General features: G+C 44.3%; 1 protein-coding gene across 1 annotated transcript; it reads left to right on the plus strand.

Annotated features, from left to right (window-relative positions):
* Positions 1–1,693: 1,693 nt before the first annotated feature.
* On the plus strand, positions 1,694–21,330 carry ALKAL1 (ALK and LTK ligand 1). Its single transcript, XM_045561448.1, has 4 exons — positions 1,694–1,883; positions 17,705–17,764; positions 20,120–20,200; positions 21,266–21,330. Exons 1-4 carry the CDS (start codon positions 1,694–1,696, stop codon positions 21,328–21,330), a joined length of 396 nt encoding a protein of 131 aa, XP_045417404.1.
* Positions 21,331–22,465: the final 1,135 nt, after the last annotated feature.

Here is a 22,465-nt window from a genome sequence, read left to right on the forward strand (position 1 = left end):
CCCATTGTTTTTCAGAGTAGTCATTAACTTCTTATTTTCTAATTAAAATTAATTTTCTAAATGCTTGTGTCTGTGACCTTCTAATGTTTTCTTATTCCACTTTACTAGAGCTCTTAGAAGGGGTTTATTGCACCCCTTCACTTATTTTTCTAAGAAGGCTCTTCCATGTCTCCCACGGTGGAAGCCATTCTCTTAGGCCAATGGGTTTGCTTAGGCAGTACCAGTTTTTGTGCTTCTTTAACAGTAAAGTGGTTGATTCTCCTCTGCGGGAAGTAGTTTCTCCTCTGTGGAGTAGATTAAACAAACAAACAAACAAAACAGTAAAGTGATTGGAAGAGGCAGTCTTCACCTGTATGACTTCCTCAAAAGAGTTTCATCGAAAGGCATGATTTTATAGGGCTCCTGTAAGGGCTTGTTTTATTTCTCCAATTTCCTGGGCTTGTTGGAAATGCCAAACCTAAATAAACCAATTGAAGGAGTCGGGATTATTTTACAGGATCTGTGACAGACGAGATGTCTTTTTGTAGAGTAACGGCGTCGTTCAGTGCCGGATGAATAACCGGGTCTCGGTTTCCCGCGGTTATTCCTTCCCTTTCTTTCACCTGTTTGCTACTGTGCCTACGAGAAGATAGTCAGCAATCAATTGATGACCGAGCAATTTCAACACTTCTCAATGTACTTTATATAAAGCCATAAAGCCTACCGCAATTTACAGAGCACGGTTTGATTAGAGATGCTCACTTCATTTTAATCAGAACGAGTGGCCTGATTTCATTTTTTGTTAGCAGCGATAGGACTTTTATAGAATTCCCTAACTTAAAACGCCCCAGTCGCCTGCGTCCTCGGGCGCACTGGTGGACCTGGGTGATCTCCCCTGCGGAAGCGCTCACGTTGGTGACTCCTGGGAGGGGGCCGGGGAGCTCCGCGTGTCCCCCGGGCAGAGCCCCAGACCTCTTGGGTCCTGCGCTCGGCCCGGCCTGTGGAGAACGCGTCGCAGCGCCCGGGCGGAGCGGCCCGCGGGGCGGATCGGGCTCTGGGGCGGCGGGTGCGACGGGACAGGCGGCCCCGGCGAGAGGAGCGGGGCGTCTCGGCCGGGAGGGTGAACTCCGCACCTGGCCGCCGCGGGAATCGCGCTCTCCGCCCGCCCCAGGCCGAACCTCGGCGCTTCTTCCTTCAGTCCAGACCTGGAGGCTGCGGGTTCGGCTGAACACGCGGGCCAGGGGAAGCCGCGACCCAGAGACCCGTGAAGCTGGGGCGGGGCGGGTGCGACACGGCGGGTGCCCTAATCGGAGCCCAGTGCCCGGGACCCCGGGGAGGCGCTCTGTGGGGAGCCCGAAGACCAGGCTGAGCCCGAGGCTGGTGTCCGCCAGGGGAGCCAGCGCGGACTTCCGAGGGTCCTGAGCGCTGAGACACGCCCTCGGCCGGTGGGACGACTCCGGGGTCCCCAGACACAGCCCCGCCTCCCGAGCCCGCCCCACGCCCCCGAGGCGCACGGGCTTCTGCGCGCGGGGTTGAGTCTCAGTGCGGTCCCAGCCCGACGCCCCTGGGACGCAGACGACGACAGGCGGGCTGTGAGGGTTCCTGCCCGCCCGCAACTGCCACCGACCCCGCTGTCCCTCTCCTGGGCTGCAGACTCTACGGACCCGCCCGGGGATCCGCCCTGAGCCTCCTGCTCTCCGCCCGGCACGCGAACATGCGGCCGGCTAAGCCAGGCGCCCCGCTGCCCGCGCTCCTCCTGCTGGCCCTGGCGTTGTCCCCTCATGGGATCCACGGAAGGCCCCGGGGGCGCAGGGGAGCCCGAGTCGCCGACAAGGAGCCGAGGCAGTTGCTTTTCCTGCCCGCGGCCGGGGCCGGCCCGGCTCCCAGCGCCTTCCGGAGCGCAGGTAAAACGTCCCGTGCCAGCCCGTGCGTCCTCGGCGCTGGCCTGGGTCTTAGTGGACGACTCTGGGGGCCCGCACGGCACTCGCTTTGGGAAGCCGGAGTTAAGCCCCGCGGAGAACCGGACATCTCTGCAGATTCCCGGCTCTCAGGGAAAGAGGTGATGAGTTTATTAGATTTACCATGGTCGAGATTTAAATAACAAAATCCGGCTGGCAACGGAACCAGCTTTATATGCCCCTGGCCAGGTGTGGAAATTCTTTCTGGAAATAAACTGGTAGAGCAGCCGAAAGAAGTGGGTTTCAGCCGCACCCACCCGGGGCTAGTGGACAGGTTATGTACCTGTTGGCGCCTGGTTTGTGGGCCTTCTGGGGTTTTGAGGATTAACTAGGATCACTGCCCTCTGACACACGAACTCGCTCGGGAATGCCCTTTCCTCCCGCCTTGCCGCTGGCCGCAGGGAATGGTGACGAACGGCGGGTTTCGCCGGCTGCCGTGGTTTAGGTTAACCGGGACCTTTCCCAGGTCGGGTTAGAAGGGCCCACAGCGCAGCTGGCTTCCCAAATCACGTTGGACGCTCAGGTTCCTGCTACTTAGATGCCCGAGGGAAGTGGGAGGACGAGGAGGGAGAAAAAGCAGCCACTGTGGAGGGTCGTGAGATGCCCAAAGGCAGAGAAGTCCTGCGAACGCGGAGGAGAGCGACAAGCTCAGGGAAAGAGCTCAGAGGAGCGGGGCAGCCGGGGCGGGAAGGCAGTGAGGGCAGGAGAGAGAAGCCACTCCAACGTGTGTGTTCAGACCCTGCGAAAACAGAGCGAGGTGGAGCTGCTGGCTCAGGCTGGGAGCAGAAGGGCCCGTCTTCAGGGCTACTTGGTGGCCTTCACCGGCTTGGTGAGAGGACAAACCCCGGGGGCGCCTCAGGATGCCCGGCAGCTTCCGTCTGGCCGAGGCCACAGCTTAGAAGGCCTCTTCTGCTGGGAGCGTCACTTCTCAGAAAGAAAAGAGGGATTTCTTAGTATCATTTTTCTTGCAGAATAGTCGTGACATAAAAATATACTCATTCCTTCCGCAAACTTCATCGAGTTCTTGTCTGGTACGCGCCGGTCACGATGCTACCCCAGGGCGAGGGCGAGGGCGAGGCTACCCCAAGAGCAGGCAGGGTGTGTGTGCAAGCAGGCGGGGTGTGTGTGCAAGCAGGCGGGGTGTGTGTGCAAGAAGCCGGGGTGTGTGTGCAAGCAGGCGGGGTGTGTGTGCAAGAAGCCGGGGTGTGTGTGCAAGCAGCCGGGGTGTGTATGCAAGCAGGCGGCGTGTGTGTGCAAGCAGCCGGAGTGCACACCTGCCCTGAGGGCCAGGGTGGCCTGCCCCTGGGGGCGAGGCCAAGGGCGGTGGCGGGGAGGGCGCCACAGGCTGTGCGGGGCTGCCGAGCACGGTGCGGTGCGGTGCGGGGAGGAAGTGGGCAGATCTTTTCCGTCCACCCGCATGCCAGTGCGGAGCCTAGGGGTGGGGGTCGCGTGGTGACCGCAGCTGTGGAAGCAGTGATGGTACCACACCGATCATACACCTTGACTTACAATAATTGTTAGCCCAAATATTTACCTCAGAAAGTGCAATGTCACTTTATAATGTGAAAGGGGTAGGAGAAAGTATCGAACTACAGAAACATTTATGGTAACACGTTAATTCAGACCCTCGGCTTCTCTTAAGTTGCACAGATATTTTCTCTTTGGTTCAAAGACAGTGGAGACTCCCTGAAGTGAGTTACAAGGGATAGACCATTTTATTAAAAGTTAAAATAAAAGTAACAGCAATCTGAAGTTTTAAAAAACAGCATAGCCTGACAGAAAGTGCCCGGTGGTTGCCCTGGAAGTGCACTGCTTTCTGTAGCAGTCTGTGGGCTCATCTTTTGATTGCTGCACGTTGTTCACACATGGGGGGAAGAAAGTGGCTCATTACATCCGTATCTGAGCCTGTGAAGGGAACACATGGACATGGATCAGGGACAAACGCGGACATGAGAACACAAGAATAGAGGGGACAAGGACCTATCTGAATGTTCTCACGGGACACACTCAGGGAGTGGCAGGGGTTATAGTTGACTGAGGAGGAAACATCTCCTATGTCCTAGAGGTCAAGGACTGTCATCCCCGCCAGACGTGCCTGGAATTCTGCCCCTATAATTGTGTAGCAATATAGTAAGCACTATTCCGCAGACCTAACGTACCTGTTCCGGGTTCTGAAATCTTTGCTGCACCTGCCATTGTGCGTTCTCCCTTTTCCGATAGGTTAGACAATTTCCCTAAATGCAGATGTGAGGCTGGAGGTGTGGGGATCATTGCCAGGCAGAGAGTGCAGTAAATAGGAAAGCCTGAGGCAGAAGGGGCCAGTGAGGACTCTCCTAGGATTGGGGCGGGGGAGTGGAGGAGATGTGTGTTAGGGTCTCAGAGACAATTATGATTCCCCGTCCTTGGCTCTCCTTCCTCCTCACAACCCACCATTGTTCATGCATGCGTGCCATTCAACACACATTTGAGGTCACTCTGATGGGCTTGGAATATGAAGTTAACCAACACTTTTGACCGTTGTTCTTGAAGAGCTCAGTTCCATTAATAAATCCCGCCTCAAATGTCAGTGCAGTGGCATTATCGTAGCTTACTACAGCCTCCACCTCCTGGGCTCCAGCAATCCTCCCACCTTGGCCTCCTGATTAGCTGGGACTGCAGGTGCCTACCACGCCTGGCTGTTTCTTCCTTTCTGTCATCCTTCCCACCACCCTACATGACCATTACAGTGACCTTGTGATCCTCCCCCAGCTCCGTTAGCACCCCTGCCCTCTGTCTCACTGTGGGGGAGGATTGAAAGTGCATGTTGTCACCACCTTCACCCCTGCCCTCTTATCCTGTGCTCCCCCGCCCCCCGCTGTCTCTGCTCATCACACAGCAGAATGGAACAAACGAGGAATCCCACCTCAGACTCTGCAGAAAGAAGCAGGCATGAGTTCTCACCCACTGAAAGAAAGGCAAGATCAGAAGAAGGCTGAGGAATGGGCCACATTGGGAGTAGGGAAGAGGTTTGGAGGAGTTTGTGACAGAAAAGAAATTGGTGTGGAATGTGGGAGACAGAAGTGTGAGGGGACTTCGGAAAGCGTTGGTGCATGTCATGTCCTCTTTGCTGCCTCTGCCTTTTCAAGAGATTTCTGCAAATATTTACATTATTTCTGCAGACTTTCTGGAGTCAGATTTGTGCTGTTCTTGTTGATGTTGCTTTAATGTAAAACCTGCTGACATGGAGCTTAGGGAATGTTAAGGTCATTTTGGTAGGGCTGTTCTGAAGAATTGCAAATGAACATTCTTAGTAAGTGGTGTGGGACTGGTCCCTCCCCGGTCACAGATCCGCACTGGCTTCTCTTGATTTTCCAGGAAAGTCCTAACTTCCTTGCAAAGGAAGACAGGACATTCAAATCCCTTTGTGACCACCCCACCTACTTTCTGTGCTGCTCACAGGGGCTTCCAGAAGTGCTTGTGTTAGTCACACGCTGGGTACTTGCCTCTCACAGGTGCCATTCTGACTGTATGTGCTCTTCTGCCGGCTTCTGGAATATGCTTCTCTCACCTCTGCCTGTTGGAATTCTATCTATGCACACAGGCCCTCTTCCTTGGTGATGTCTTTGCAGTTATGTCTGTGTTCAACAGTGTTCAAACTCTAAAGTCACTTCACATATATGCCCCGCAATCTGATAAAACTTTAGAAAACTCTAGATATACTTAAAAGCTGCAGGGACTTGTGTAACAATGGAATTTTATTTGTACAACCCAAATTCCCTCTATTGCAACTCTGTTACTATGATATCTGCCTACTTAAACTGTCATGCTTGGTAAGTGACAAAGTGACAATTTCTTCCAAATGAACAATAAAAAAATAAGTTTTTGCTGCTTCGTATATCACCAAGGACGGGGTATAGATGGGTACTTTTTAAAAAACTATTTTTTTGTTTTATCTTTGAGTTGTGCAACATGATGTTTTAATATACATATACATAGGAAATGATTACTACAGTCAAACAAATGAACGTATCCATCACCTTCCATTTTAATATTTTATTTGCAGAGTTACTTGAAGCTATTTGTTTTACTGAAACATTAGCATGGGAAGAGATCAAGGTGGAAAGGTTATGTATATTTGGCCAGAAGTCTGTTGGGTGTGGTAGCTGCTATGATCATAAACACACGTTATGAACAGTTAGAGCTACTTACCTGAAAGAACACTGCCCGTTCACAGTGTTTTTGGCAGTTATCGTTGCCTATCTGTAGGGGCCCATTTATGGAGCTGCTGGGTAGGGAAATTCTGTGCAGGAAGTTGACAGAATCACCCACCCTCTGTGGCTTCTCTCTCCCTGGAATGACTGTCCTAGGAGACTACTTTTCACTCACACATTGGTTAGGAAAACTAGGATTTTAAAAATTTCTTTTAAAAATACTATTTTTTCCCCTTTGTCCTTCAGTTTTATTGCTGAAAATAAACTCTACAGTGTGTAAGACCAAATTTCTAAGATCTTTGTTGCTGTGTAGAAGGAGGATAGAAAACTGGGGCCAGGTGACATTTTCCTCCTGTGTCTGCCATTGTAGGAAATATCACAGCAGTGGGAAGTAGTGTGCTCTGGAGTTTAGACATTTGTTATAACTCTAATTCTACATCTGTCAACATGAACTGTCAGGAAATAGTAGCTACAATGTTTATATTATGTTTGAGAAATGTGTGGTCTTTTTATTTAATAAAATAAAATACAATTCTATTAAAATGTGATTTACTTGCAGTTATTGTTAGTCTTTTAGATTGTCTTTCAGTAATGATTTCTTTCTCCATTGAACACAGATGGCATTTTCTCTATCTGAAGCACTCCTCTCACTGTTAGTTTGATTTTATATTATTATATCTGTTTGACTGTAAGTCCCTCTAAATTAGGGAGTAAGGGTTACTCAGTTTTTTAAAAAAATGTATTTTGTTTATTGATTTATTTTTCTAATTCCATATCCCATTTCTAAAAGAGTTAGTCAATTTTTAATACCCCATGACATACCAAAGTCACTGTATAAAGTTTACATTTAGGAGCGATTTTTTTTTTTTTTGGAAGGTAAAAAGATTCTTTAAGAGTTTTAAGAAACTTTAATTTTAAAATTAAAAGACTTTAAATTTTTATTTGTTCCAAAGCCAAACCAGACCTATCATCTTACTATTTAATTGGTACCATTATGAGTTATAAGCTAATTTCTTAGCATCTGGTTCTATTTAGACAATACAGTATTTGCTATCCTTAATACCTTCTAGAGCAGTAGTTCTTAAAATGAGGCTCCTGGAATCACGTCTCAGAACCAACTGGGAGGTGAGTGTCAAATATAATTCTTGGATTTTGCGCTGGATATAATAAATCTCTGCGAGTGCAGCTTGCGGATCTGCACTGCAAAAAGCTCTTTGAGAATTCTTGTGTACATTAAATTTTTGGAACCACCAGAGTTTTTTTAATTGGGGAGGGTGGGGGGGGGGAAAGGCGGCATATCAGAATCTTCTGGAAAGTTTCTTCCAGATAGAGACAATTCCCGACTGCCCTCCCGACTTTAGCCACACTTATGCTTTAGTAGCTCACTGTCCACCCTCTGCTCATCCCTGCGTGCATGCCCGGCTCCACAGCTCCACATTCCAGTGTGTCTTTAAAGACGGGCAGTGAAAAAAGACTTCACTGATCTACCAGCTTCGGGAACATGGCCATTAAGCCCCTTCTTAGAGAATCATTGTAGGAGCATGCTGTGGTTCCCATGTTTGCCGCCTCCAAACCTGGTGCTGAAATTTGATCCCAGCGTTGGAGGTGGGCCCAATGGGACGTGTTTGGGACATGGGGGCAGATCCCTCATGAACAGGTCAGTGCCATCCCTGGGTGAGTGAGAGGCGAGTGAGTTATCACTAGTTCCCTGTGAGAGCTGGTTGTTAAAAAAAGCTTGGCCCCTCGCCCCCCTGCCTCCTCTCTGGCCACATGATCTCTGCACAGTGGTTCCCCTTCCCCTTCCTCCGTGAGGGGCAGCAGCCGAGGCCCTCAGCACATGCAGCAGCCCAATCTTTAACTTTTCAGCCACCAGAACCATGAGCCAAATGAACCTCTTTTCTTTATATACTACTAGCCTCAAGTATTTCTTTATAGCAACACAAAACAGATTAAGACAAGGCACTGTGAAGTCCTGCAGTAAAGGAAACTTTATGTAAACTAGTATTATCTAAATTTCCAAAATTTTAGCATTATTTGCATCTCACAGAGCTAGGTTTTCAAGGAGCTGCCTTTTAAAAATGTTGTTTCAGACACTGGACACAGGCCAGCTCTACTTCAGCACCTGGGGACACCAGGAAGAAGCGCTGCCTGGTCGTAGGTAAGGAAGGAGAGGAGGAAGAGGGAACCGAGGAGGGGCTGGGCAGGGTGGCCCCAGGAGAGTCACTGCAAAGTGATCACACGCCAGCTGCTAGTGAAAGAGGCACACTGTTGTTCAATGGAAAAATAACTTTTCTAGAGATAAGTTCAGTAAAATGGCAAGTTACTCATCTAAAATTTAAATGCTGTTCTTAAAGAGTGTGCCCATTGTGAACATTTTGTACTTCTAATATTTTACAATTTTAATATGTGAGCATTCAACTTTGCTTAAATTCTACAGAATCCATAATTATTTAATTATGTCCGTAATTTAATCAGTCTACACGTCTAGCTCACACTTGGCAGACCATGTTTTCTCTGTGGACATACAGCAAATCATGTGAGCCCATTATTAAAGAAAACCTCTTATCTTTATTAAGTGGTAGTTACTTGTATAGGTGCTGCCAAAGCAAGCACAAGTGGTAGTTACTTGTTAGAAAATAAGAAAACAGAAACACTAAAAAATTTAAGTCCCGAAAGACAATCATTTCTGGCTGACAGTTTTGTAAGGAGTTTATCGATGGTATCACATTGGCTGGTGATCATTTCCACAAGACAGAAAACACGGGTTCTAGGTTTGCCTTAGTCACAGAGCTGTGGACCCTGCACAGGGCGCATCTCTGAGTTCCGGGTGTCGCGTCTGTGCCGCAGAGAAGAGCCCATCATGGGGCTTCTGGTGAAGATGGAGCAGCAGAGGTGTGTGAGCCCCTGGCAGGGCTCCTGGTCTAGGGCCGAGAGAGTTCTCGCTCTCTTGAAGTACCGCATGGGCGTCAGCCATGGAGAAGCTGGACAGAGGGATGTCGGCATGCCCACCTCCAAACCTGCTTATGCTTGTTTATAGGAGATTTTTCTTTTTCTTTGTTTTTTTTAGGGCAGGGTCTTGCTCTATCACCCAGGCTAGAGTGCAGTGGCCCAATCATAACTCACTGCAACCTCAAACTCCTGGGCCCAGACAATTCTCCGGCCTCAGCCTCCCATGTAGCTGGGACTACAGTCACGCACCACCATGCCCAGCTAATTTTTAAATTTTCTGTAGAAAAGAGGGTCTTGCTCTTTCTCGAGCTGGTCTCGAACTCCTGGCCTCCACCTCCTAAAGTGCTGGGATTATAGGTGTGAGCTTCCTCACCCGGCCCACAGGAGATTTTTCTGTTGCCAGAAGATATATATGCCTGTTGCCAAGAAAGGAAAAATACCGCTTACGCATTGGATTCCAAACACCATCCGCTTGTATAACTCTTTCCTGTGACTATCTGCTGTGTTCCCTAATAGATTTAAAAACAAAGTCTTGTTTACATAGGACAGCATTTATAGTCTGAATTTTAAGTTGTAAGAATAGAAGTTAATTACTATAGTAAATAATTATTCATTACTACTAAATAAATTGGTGAAGTGTTAAAACAGCCATTTCTTAAAAAATTCTTCACAGATAGCGTGAAAATAAAAGATACTACAGAAGAAAGAAAAGAAACCTAGCACACAGGCTAAGTTATGTGGACAATGAGAAGTAAACTTGCTTACCCCACATGTCAATGAATTAAATTTTGGTTCGGTTGCATTACTGTATTATTACTGTTGGTGACTTTTATTCATCTGATCTTCTAAACCATATGTATCCATTCTTAGGAAAATATTTCCTGTGAGTGCTTATTCTATTTTACTATCTAATTAAATATTTAAAATTACTTTGGTAAATTTTTAGCATGTGGTAATCAGGTAGTAATTGAACATTTCAGAAGTGTTCATGTTAAGGTATTTTGAAATATACTGGAAAATTCTTGCTGCACAAAGAATTCCATTGCCTCATCTAGAAAGCAACATAGTGTATTTAGAAAAAGTTAGTTTAAAGTTGTTATAGAAGTTTACAGGGAGATATATAAGCTTTCTTGTAATCATTTTTTTTTGCATTGTTGCCAGAGGATATGAAACAAATATGATTAGGTTACCATTCCTCCCAGTATCTGTCATCACCTGCCATAAAATATACCTGGGATTTGTTTAATCAGGGATGATGAGACCACAGACATGGCAGTGATGTCTCGAAGGAAGAAGTTTATCTTCACAAGTCCCTAAAAACAGGGGGCACAGCACACCACACAGGGCACGTGGGAACCAGGGCCACTTAGGAGGAAGACAGAATGGGGGAATGTGGGCAAGAGCCGGCCGGGGCAAGTGAGGGTAGGCAGGTTCAGGGCTGGTTGGTCTGAGTTGTTTCAGTGGGCTCTGGCGCTAAGGGCCGTCCCTGGTTGTCTGGCACCTGGGCCTGGTGTGACAGGATGGAGAATAGTGGCCTGGGGTGTGAGAGCCCTAACAGGAGGTGGTGGGGAGTGGGCTCTGGATAGGCTGGCTTGCAAATGAAAGGTGAGCTTGCAGGTGAGTCCTCTGCTCTCTCTAGGAATCCGCTACCCTGGGAGGGACAGTCCCTCCAGGGGCAGCAAGGCCCAGGATGCCAGAAATAAAGAAAATAAAAAGGCATGATTAATATAACCCACAGGGCAAAATCCGCCCTCCTTTGCCACCCGGCCTGCCTATGTGCTGGCCCTCTGGTATCTGTTCCTGGCCACGGTGCTGCCGTGACCTTAGCTGACCCCCCTCCGGGCAGTTGTCGGTCTTTACCTTATGTGGCCCTTGGATGCTTTGCTGCTGTTGACGCCTCCTTGTCCTCTTTAAATGACTCCTGTGTTTCCACAGTTATTCTCATGTTGATCTCTGGCTTCTCTGACCATTCTGGCTTTCTCTCCCTGAACACCTCCCCTCCTGCTGCCCGGGGTTCCAGCCGTGGCCAGGATTTTCCACACGGGAGCATCCCCTTGTGTGACCCTGTGCACTTCCCTCGTTTCAACTGCTGCCTCTCTGGTGACTGACTCTGAAATGTATCTCCTTCCCTTTTCTTTTCCTTTTCCTTTAAATTCACGTGGCCGCTATCTGCTGAATGTCTCCACTCCAGGAATCTCAAACTTCACCTTTCCCTGCAGGAACCTGTGCTCTGCCTTCAGACTGCTCTCTGCCCTTTAATTCTGGTCTCAACTAAGGAGAGTTTTTGCTGCTTGGAGATTGTGCGTCTGGAGTGGTGCGACTGTACTACTGTGTCGGGAGCCCTCTGCGGTTGTCCTGCGGTTCAGTTTGTTGGTGAGGTTTCTAGTTGCCTAATCCAGGAACATCGTTAGGGCTGGATCCTGTGTTTCCTGCTAGTGCTAATCTACTGCCGTTTGGTTGTCATTCTTAATAACTGATTGCACATAAACATGTTATCACAGTGTAAAATGCTATACATCTATTTGTTTTTGAAATGTTTTAGCATTTTTATAAGAATCTCATTTGTCTTTTAAAGGGTCTATGGAAATGATAACTTTAAATCTGGGAGGGGGATTAACTAGATTAAACCAGAAACTGGATAAACCATTTTCATGACAGCAGTCTTGGAATGAAATGGCTGAAGTTTAAATTAAACATGAATTGGCCTGTGGTTTAAAACCAGAAGGAAATCTACTTTGCAACATGATTTTGTATTTTTTTCCAGTCCTCTGGACTCATTTAATATTTTGTCCTTTGGTAAATAAGCAATATAATGTCAGAATCTTGTCATAGTATTTTATAACTTAGGACTTAAGAAGGACTTTGGAAATTATTTAGTTTGTCTACCTCAGTTTATAAAAGAAACCCAAGGAATCTTTGGAGGTGCTGGCCTGACACGGAGTTTTGCTTTGTTTGGGAAGGCGAAGTGCGTGGCTGCCAGGCCTTAGGACAGGACGCGGGGCACAGCTGGGTGCAGAGTATGAGTCAATACGACTACAGGTTTGAGCTCAGATCATTTTAAATGACTTTTATGTGGTCCTTGTAATATCATCAGTGAAATATTACAGATACTGTACATTCCAAAAATATATTCTATTAAATATTATGTGCCATAGTATAATTTTAGAAACAATTTAAGCACTAGATGTATTAAAAATCAAGTTCCTCATTTCCACCACACATATATTTCCTTGTTCCATCAGCTTGAAAGGGCCTAGAAGTCACCACACCCCAGTAGCAAGGAGCATACCAAGGGCCCAGATCCTGGTTTCTAATAGTATTCTCCTGTAAAGGGCCCCAGGGCTCTTCGGAGAAATCCCTGATGCTAGGACCAGGACAGGAAATCATACGAGATGAACCTGGAGCATCTGGCAGTGCCAGAAAGTAAAAAAATGTGATAAAAATTTAAAGCCATAAAATCGACAACCCAACCCCCCACAGTGACAAGGGATGTCAGAGGGACACAGGAACCAAGAAAACCAGTTCCCAATGGCCAAAGCTGGAACCACCTGAGCAACCAAATAAAGAAAGTAGTATGAGATTATAACCCAAAGTGTAAAATATGCACCTAGGAGTCCCCACTGGTATAAATATTAATAAATGATTGAATTAATAAATAAACAACTGAGGGAGGAGAGACAAGCCTCCCATGCAGAAGAATTCTAAATAATGCACGCAGACACTATGCTGTTGAGGAAGGGGAGCACAACTCCCCGACTGTCACATGTGGGCTGAGCACAGTGACTTCCTTCCCAGGAGAACAGTGTGGGGACAGGGAAAGAGCAACCATGCAGTGCAGAGACCCGGCAAACACTGCCTTGGCCAGCGGTCAAGGTCAACGTCAACAATCATAAACCATGTGCATAACACGCACCCTGGATAGAGGTGACAAAAATGGCACTTTACCTTGGTGTTCTTACCCCCAGTTTAATCATGAGAAAAATATCAGAAAAATCTCAAATGAGGGATAGTCTACAAAATACCTGACCAGGACTCTTCAGAACTGTCAGTCATCCAAAACAAGAAAAGACTGAGAAACTGTCACAGCCAAGAGAAGCCTAAGGAGATAAGACAACTAAGTGTGATGTGGGCTCCCGAGACAGAAACAGGACATCAAGTGAGAACTGAGGAAATCCGAGGGAAGTGCGGCCTTTAGTGAGGAGTAACGTGTCAGTGCTGGCTCATTAGCTGCACGGCTAACGCAGGCCCTCCTGGGGTCACGTGCCAGTAATCCGAGAGGCTGGGGTGCTCTGGGCTTAGGCGTGCGATGCTTCTGTCCATCTGAAACTGCCCCGTGGTAGAAAGCTTATTTAAAAAATGTTATATCACTCTTGTAAGCAGCTGAGGTCTTCCAAAACATTGTTTTTTAGTTTTAGGATGTGAATTCTGTCTTTTGAAGCTATTTGTGAGAAAGAGAAGAATTAATTAAATAAATAATAATTCATTTTCTCAAAAGCAAATATATTTAGAATATCAGAAAAAATCTAAATAATGATACTACAACAATTTTAAGTATTCTATTATAAATAACCTATGGTGAGTGGTGTTTTAAAAATATTTTATATTTTGAGAAGTTTTTTAGTCAGAATATTCTTTGTAGGTAGGTCTGTGCAACTTGTATTGGCCAAATTGACTAGCAGATTTCTTTAGCAATGGAACCTCATATTATAGAATATATTTATTTGTGTATATTTATTTATATGCACCCATTGAAATTTTGTAAATGTCATGTTTTTGATATCTTGGTTAAACCATTTAAAAATAATTTTGAACAAATTATTGTGAAAATAAATAACATTTATAATGCAAATAATCAATTTCAATTTGTCTGTTTAGTAAACTCAGATTTCCACGTTAGGCATTGAATTGTGTCCCCCACAAAATATGTTAAGTTTCTAGTCTCCCAGTGTCTCAGAATGTGATCTTATTAGGAAATCCAGTCATTGCAGATGCAATTAGTTAAAATGAGGTTATACTGGAGCAGAGTGGGTGGGCCCTGAATTCAGTATGACTGGTGTCGTTACTGAGATGACAGCCATGGGAAGAGACATGAACACAGGGCTCCGTGGGATGGCGAAGGCAGAGGTTGCAGTGATGCATGTACAAGCCAAAGAATGCCAAGGATTGCCAGCAACCACGAGAAGCTGGAAGATGCAAGGGGGCATCCTTCTCCTGAGCCTGCAGAGAGAGCAGGGCCCTGCCCTCACCTTGAATTTAGACTTCTAGCCTCCTTACTGTGAGGCAGTAAGTTTCTGCTGATGAAAGCCATCCAATTTGTGGAACTTTGCTGGGCAGCTCTAGGAAATGAATATACAATATAGTGCCTTTTCCTAATGCAGAACCCACTGTACTCACTCTGTATCCAAAGTACGAGAAAGTACTTACAACACTCACGTCTGTCTCTGTAGCTCAAAAGCGGTTCCAGACAATATGTATACAAACGGGTGTATACCAGTGTGCTGGGTTCCAACTGAAAAAAAACTCTGACTCTATGGGCGTCGGCCTGGTCTGCATTTCTAATAAGCTGGGATGTGCCCATGCTGCTGGTCTGTGGAACATATTTTAAATAGCAAAAATTTAGAAGATAATAAGCAGTCAGTTTGAATTTACTTTTTTATCTTGTGTGTAATTTGCAGTCTAAATATTAATAACATTAGGCCTCATAAAAAGTTACATGAAAAAGAAAGTTATACACATACATCCCTCTGTTCAAATGTCTTCATCTCTAATAGAAGCATGATACAAAATATGTTTTTATAAATATTTATATATTTACAAGTATTTACTGGTATAGATGCCATATAACTACATATGGAAAAAAGGTACACATTTTATGCCAGTTTAATTTTAAATACTTTTTATTTTGTATTTTAGAAGTATTGCTTCAATATGTTTAAAAGTCAACATCTTTTTCTACCACATACTTAATAAATTTGAGAGACCCCATCTCTACAAAAAGTTTAAAAATTAGCTGGGCATGATGGTGTGTGCCTGTAGTCCCAGCTACTCAGGAAGCTGAGGCAGGAGGCTCTCTTGAGCCCAAGAATTTGAGGCTGCAGTGAGCTGTGATCATGTCACTCATCTCTCCAAACAAACAAAAAAACCAGCCGGACATGGTTGTGTGAACCTGTAGTCCCAACTAATTGAATGGCTGAGGTGGGAGGATTGCATAAGCCCAGGAGTTTGAGTCTGCAGTGAGCTGTGATTGGGTCACTGCATTCGAGACTGAGCGACACAGCAAGATCTTGTTGCAAAAAAAAAAAAAGAAAAAAGACAATGAAGCTCAGCTATGCCATTGCCTTGCCTAAAACTCTTTGAGTTTTCATCACCCATAAACTAAGTACAAAGTTTGCAGACAATTTTAACCTATCTCTCTCTTTCTGCCACTTGGATATTCCTCAAATACTTTAACACTCTACAGTTCTTCCATCTTTCATCTCTTCTTACATGGTTGTCTCTGGCTCGTTACTTTGATTGTCATCTTTTTTTTTTTTTTTGAGACAGAGTCTCACTCTGTTGCCTGGGCTAGAGTGCCATGGCGTCAGCCTAGTTCACAGCAACCTCAAACTCCTGGGCTCAAGCAATCCTCCTGCTTCAGCCTCCCAAATAGCTGGGACTACAGGCATGTGCCACCATGCCCAGCTAATTTTTTCTATATATTTTTAGTTGTCCAGCTAATTTCCTTCTAATTTTAGTAGAGACGACATCTTGCTCTTGCTCAGGCTGGTCTCGAACTCCTGAGCTCAACCGACCCATTTGCCACAGCGGCCTCCCAGAGTTCTAGGATTACAGGCGTGAGCCACTGTGCCTGGTCTCTGGTCGTCATCTTAAACATCACTTCTCTGTTTCAGTTAAATCAATCTGTTATAAATTCCTGTATTCCTATCTGATGGCTGTACCTTGAAATTAAAATTCAAGTGTATTAAAATTGTGGCTGTCTTGGTGGCCAATATGGGGTGCAAATGAGACATTGATTGTTTCCCTTTAAAAGTTAACAATGCTCTCAGCTTTCCATTCCTTGGACGTGTGCCAGATGTCCCCTGTCAGCAAAGCGCTGTTGCACACGCTGCAGGTGATAACAGGTGAACAAGACAGCATCCCTTGCCTCAAGAACCCACAGATGCACCCCGTGCACTGTCATGCTAATCAGAATGTGACAACTGCTTTGACAGAAGTTACAAAATGTGTTACCAGGGTGGAGAAGAGGGGATAATTTTCTTAAAATATGTAATTCTCTACAAATTCTCTACCTGAATGTTATCATTATCCCAGGGGCTACAGATTAGAACTATAGTCTAAGTGCTTTCACAAATAGCATTATTTATAAAGTCTTTGACTGTGCTTTAGCCATAGTAGGTGCTGCCACTGCACTCAGCTGGCTCATCTTTCCGAAGTGTCAGTGTAGCTACTCGGCTCCGAGGCCACACAGAGAATCCATGCCACAGAAGCCAATTTGCTAGGTTTGGTGTCTGAGAAAAGAGGGAGAAAGACCTATATGTTCAGGTTGAAATATTATTGAAGAGAACACTGAAAGACTTATATGAGGAAATATTTTAATATTCACTGTTCTTTTGTTTCCCTGGATCAGTTTCAATTGTAAAACGCAGCTGTTTGTTGTCAAATGGGAGGGGAGCTTCCACCTCGCTGCACCCCTGCTGTCCCCGCACGGGCCTGCCCTGAGCTCACACGGGGCTACCAGGGGCCTGGACTCACCTGTGGGGAGATGACGAATGTTCACTTACTCATATTCATGTTATGTTTGATGTACAAATGAGTCGTTTTATAATAAAAACATTGTAAGTTTAAATGTGTAACTACTAACAAATATTGAGGCCCAAGTATTTTATTACAGTTTAAGTTTTCTCTCCCTTTAAAAGAGTTGCATACGCTCCTGATTGTTTTTATAAATTGCTTTTTCTGGACAATGTATTTTTAGTGAGTACAAGGTAAAATCTGAGATGCAGTTTGATTTTTAAATTTTATTTTATTTTAAGCATAAAGCCTTTAAGTGGGAGAGTACCATGAGCCGAAGTACATTGCAATTTGCTTGCTCTGGCTACCGCAGAGAAAAAGGATTACAGGGAGGAGAAGACAGGTTAGAAGGCCGCTGCTGAGGTGGGCACAAAAGTGCGATGGCTTGGACCAGCCTTGTGTTAATGGGTGGAGAAAGAAGTGCATGGGTCTGGGTAATGTTTGGACGTTGGATGTAGTGGTGAGGGAAAGAGGAAGTCAAACGTAACTTCTTGATTTGGGGCCTGAGCAAGAAACATAAAGTGATGGATGCCGTTCACTGAGACTGAGGACAGGGAAGAGAAATAGGTCCAGGCAGAGGGAAAATCAGACGTCCCACTCCACCTGTGCACTTCTGGAAGGCCTGTAAGTTGTCTTGAGAGAGCAGTAGAGCAAGAAGTTAGCTCTACTGGAGTTCCGGAGCCCCAGCAACCGGTCAGGGCTGGAGATAACAGATTTGGGATCAGCTATATAAACTGCCATGGATCCATGTGTTTAGTGCTTTATTAAGTGCATAATAAAGATATTATTAATGATGGAAATGCATTCAAGAAATTCTGAAGTTGTTTTTCTTTTCAGAAATATTCCCAAGAGATTTGAACTTAAAAGACAAAGACAAATTCATAAAGCATTTCACAGGCAAGTATGAAATTTATGAGTGATCCCATTAAATAAAAAGATTGTGTGCAGATTACCATGTTCGGCACTGAGGATACAATGACAATGTCTGTAGGAGACTCACAGTCTGATTGGGGAGATGGACAAATGCTATTAATTTGTATTAACTCTAATGTAAACCAGATTTGTTTTTTTAAATTAAGAGATAGGGTCTCACTCTGTTGCCCAGGCTGGAGTGCAGTGGTGTCATCATAGCTCACTGCAGCCTCCCACTGCTGGGCTCAACTGATCCTCCCACCTCAGCCTCCCGAGAAGTGGGAACTACAGGCTTGTGCCTCATTTTTAAATTTTTTGTAGAAACAAGATCTTGCTATGTTGCCCAAGCTGATCTTAAACTGGGCTCAAGCAATCCTCCTGCCTCAGCCTCCCAAAGTGCTAGGATTACAGATGTGAGCCACGGCTTCCACTCCAGATCCTAATAAGTAATAAAGTATAAACAGAGTTTTAGGGCTATGCAGGAAGTGAATAATGTGGCCAAGAACTACCTGGAAAGGCTTGCAGTGGACACGAGTTTAAGTTGGGCTTTAAGGGATAAATAAGGTTTTCCCCACGAGGAGTGAGGCATTCAGGTCAGAAGCCCATTGAGCAAGGCATGAAGGCACACGGTGTGGTTGGGAAGGACAGGTGGACGGTGTGTGTGGACGGTGGTGGGTTTAGGTAGGCATGTATGTGGCCACTGGGCAAATACATGGCTGGAAAGGTAGGAAGGAGACATACTGTGGAAATCTTTTTTTTTTTTTTTTTTTAAGTTATTTCACACTGGTTTACCTAGGGGTTCTATTTTCACTCCTCAATAGATTTTACGTATTTCTCAGATGCTCCTTCACTCATCAGTTCATCTGGTTCTGAAGGGTTACTCAGTGTCATCAGCCAACCGTCTTCATAACGAGATGTGTTGACAAGTCCTGGATTTTCTGCAGAGCTTCACTAATTTCAGTTACTTCTCCCGATAAAGGAGAATGGAGTTCACCAGCGGCTTTCACACTTTCCAAAGCACCACACTCACCTTGTTTGCTTAACTTTGTCCCAGCTTCAGGCCGACCACAGCAAACAGCATCTCCCGCAGCTTGCGGTGCCAGTTGCTGATTCCCACGGCCCAGCGCCGTGTTCTGCTGGCCGTTCATTTTCCCTGCGGGTTTCCGCGCCGAGAGCAGACGGTCCTCCCAGCCGCCAGGGCGCGCGCTCGCGCGGCGTCTCCGGGCCCCGAGGGTTGGGGGTGCCGTGCGCGCTGGGCCACCAGACCCGAGGGGCGCTGTGGAATCCTGAACCGCACGCTGAGCCATGTGGACTGTTCACGGGAGCAACAGAAGTTTTTTGAACAGGGAAGAGACAGACTTTCATATGCCACATCTGAAGCACAGATGAAATGTTCTCTTATGACACTGTTTGCTTCTTTATATCAAATTCGTGAACGATTTACACATCATCCTGTGCCCCAAGTTCTAGCAAATCACCACATTATTTTGAACAGTACCCTCGCCGCCCCCCGGGCCCCATTCACTATTGTTATTGTCCCTCTGTTCCTAATCACTCCAGCTACCTTTCATTCTGTTGCATCTCAGGCCCGTCACGTGGTAAAGAATTGGTTTCCCATTTAATTAAAATCCAAGGGCCATGTTTGTTTATCAACTCTAAAATGATGGCCCTGAGTTTGAAGCCGAGACCTACCGGCGGGGTGAGGGCGTGGAGGGTGTTGAGTGGCTCCGGCAGCCGTGGGCGGCAGGACTGTGGACTCCCTGCTTCGGTCTCTCTCATGAAGAGCAGACTCCAAAGGAAGGGGTGAAAGCTTGGATGGGGCCCCCCTGGATTTATGGAGAGGATTTATGGAAGGACATCTCAGGTTCTGCACACTTTGCAATAGCTCTTGACACTAACAAGACATAAATTACTATCATTAGAAAATGGAATAAATGTCTTTGAATAAACATTAATTCTTATTAAATAAAAAACTAAGAAACAAAAAGTAGAAACGAAGGGTATTCATTTTTTATTTTTCACATCCACTTTGCTCTAGGCAGATTTTTTTTTTTCTGTCTAGAGCTTTTTTCCCCTTAATTATTTTAGAGAGTTCTACTGACGATGAGGATTCCATTATGTGAGATGTTGAGAATGTGGAATGAATTTAGATAATTTTTCACAGACCACACTCATTACTTCCCACACAGCTGGGTGAAGGAAGAGCTCTCAGGCAAGTTCTTTTAAGAGCGTGGAAGAGTGTAAACCACAGTTATATTATCTCTGTCCATAAAGTGCTAGCAAATTTGTTTGGGAAAATATGCCTATGTTTATAATAAGCATTCTTTTCCTGTCCACTAGGGCCAGTTACATTTTCAGCTGAATGTAGCAAACATTTCCATCGACTCTATTACAATACCAGGGATTGCTCAACACCCGCTTGTAAGTAGCTTTGGCAGTTTTATAAAAAAAATTTTATTCAACAATAAATACATGTAGTTTTAAACTTCAGTTGTCTGCGGGTGGGAATTAATAGACTAAACATTGTATGAGATGTTATTTATAACACTGACAGCACCTACAGTTTGCGCATGTTGTTGAGACTCTAAAGAGTGAACCCACATTCTAGTTGGGAAAATATCCAAATCTGAAAATAGCCAGATTTCTTTAAAGACCAAAATGTTTGTCAGGATTTAAACTTTTTATTATTATTCAAATTCCTTAGCATAAATAAAGTGCTCTCTGATATAAAGGAAAAAAAAAGAGGACTATGAAGTGCAAGTCAAAATTTCCTCATAAGTTATTTTAAAGTAAATATTTTTTGTATCACATAATTTATACAATGGGTGCTGGATGTTTCTGAATAAGGATAGCATGTATTTTAAAGGTTGCTCTAGTGAATTCTTTTGCGTACTTAAGTTACTGAAGTTAATAATAATTCAGAACATAATATTTAAGTGCTATCATTTAAAGTGCTTAAATTATGATTATGTGTGGTAACTCAGTTGATTTTTTTTAAATTCCTTTCTAAGCCCCAACTTTCCTTTTAAAGAAAATCAATTCTAAGAATTTTCTTTCCTTTTAACTAGATTGCTCATCTTGAGGAATATTTAATTTTATTCGGGATGTTGAGTCAGATTTGTTATATATTTTTAAACAACTTGTATTTAATGACCAGGGAAAAGTAATCACATTGGATTCAAGGCAAAATGACTAACTGTAGCACAGAATCGTAGAGAAAGTGCAAGTTTTGGGATCAAACTGTTTACTAGTTATGGGATGATTAACACTTTGAGATTCTTTTCTCATCTCTAAAGTGAATATTATAATAGCCACTTCCTGATTGTATTATTAGAATTGATTGATTAAAAAATGTTAAGCACTTGATATATTAGGTACTTATTAAAATGTAGCTATCATTGTATGTATTAGTGACAATAGTTAACATGATTGCTTTCACATTTATAGTCATTATATACATAATTTACCTTTAAATGTTTTTCCTAGATTACAAAAGATGTGCTAGATTGCTAACAAGATTATCGGTGAGTCCACTGTGCTCACAGACCTAGCTAGACAACTTATCCTGTGAGTACTTGTTTTTCTTATCCTACTTAATAGTTTGATTTAATTTTTTTACATTTTTTATTTTTCTTTTTAGTTGACATAGAATAATTGTACATATTTATGGGGCACAGTATGACTTTTCAATACTTGTATATCTTAAACATTTATCATTTGTTTGTGTGGTAAACATTAAAAATCTCTCTCAGCTTTATGAAAATATACAATAAATTATAGTTAATCATATCCACCCTACAGTGTTGAACTCACCCTACCAGAACTTATTCCTCCTACCTAGCTGTAATTTGTATCTGTTAACCAACTTCTCCCCATCCCTCCCTCCCTCCCATTCCCTTCCCAGCTTTTAATACCCACAATTCTACTGCCAACTTTCATGAGCTCAAATTTTTTAAGCTTCTACTTATGAATGATGATATGTGGTAGTTATCTTTCTGTGCTTAACTTATTTCACTTAACATAATGTTTTCCAGACTCATCCATGTTGCCTTGAATGACAGAATTTCATTCTTTTTTATGACTGAATAGTATTATATTGTGTGTGTATATACATACACACACACACACACACACACACACACACACACACACATACCACATTCTCTTTATCCATTTACCTGTTGATGAACATTTATGTTGTTGTATATCTTGGCTTTTGTGAATAGTGCTGTAATAAACATGGGGGTGCAGGTATCTCTTTGATATACTGATGTCCTTTCTTTGGATAAATACCCAATTGTGGGATTTTGGGGTCATATGGTAGTTCTATTTTTAGTTTTTTGAGGAACCTCTATACTGTTATTCAAAGTGGCTGTGCTAATTTACATTCCCTCCAACAATATGTGAGGGTTCCCCGAGGATTCCCTTTTCTCTGCATCCTCACCAATATTTGTTATTTTTGTCTTTTTGGTAATATCCATTCTCACTGGGATGAGATGATATCTTATTGTGGTTATGATTTGCATTTCCCTGCTGATTAGTGATGTTGAGCATTTTTTTCATATATCTGTTGGGCATTTATATGTCTTCTGTTGAGAAATGTCTATTCAGATCCTTTGCCCACTTTTAAATCAGATTTTTTTTTTTGCTCTTGGGTTGTTTGAGTTCTTTGTGTATTCTAGATAT

This window comes from Lemur catta, chromosome 9 (assembly GCF_020740605.2).
Source record: "Lemur catta isolate mLemCat1 chromosome 9, mLemCat1.pri, whole genome shotgun sequence".
NCBI classification, from domain to species: domain Eukaryota; kingdom Metazoa; phylum Chordata; class Mammalia; order Primates; family Lemuridae; genus Lemur; species Lemur catta.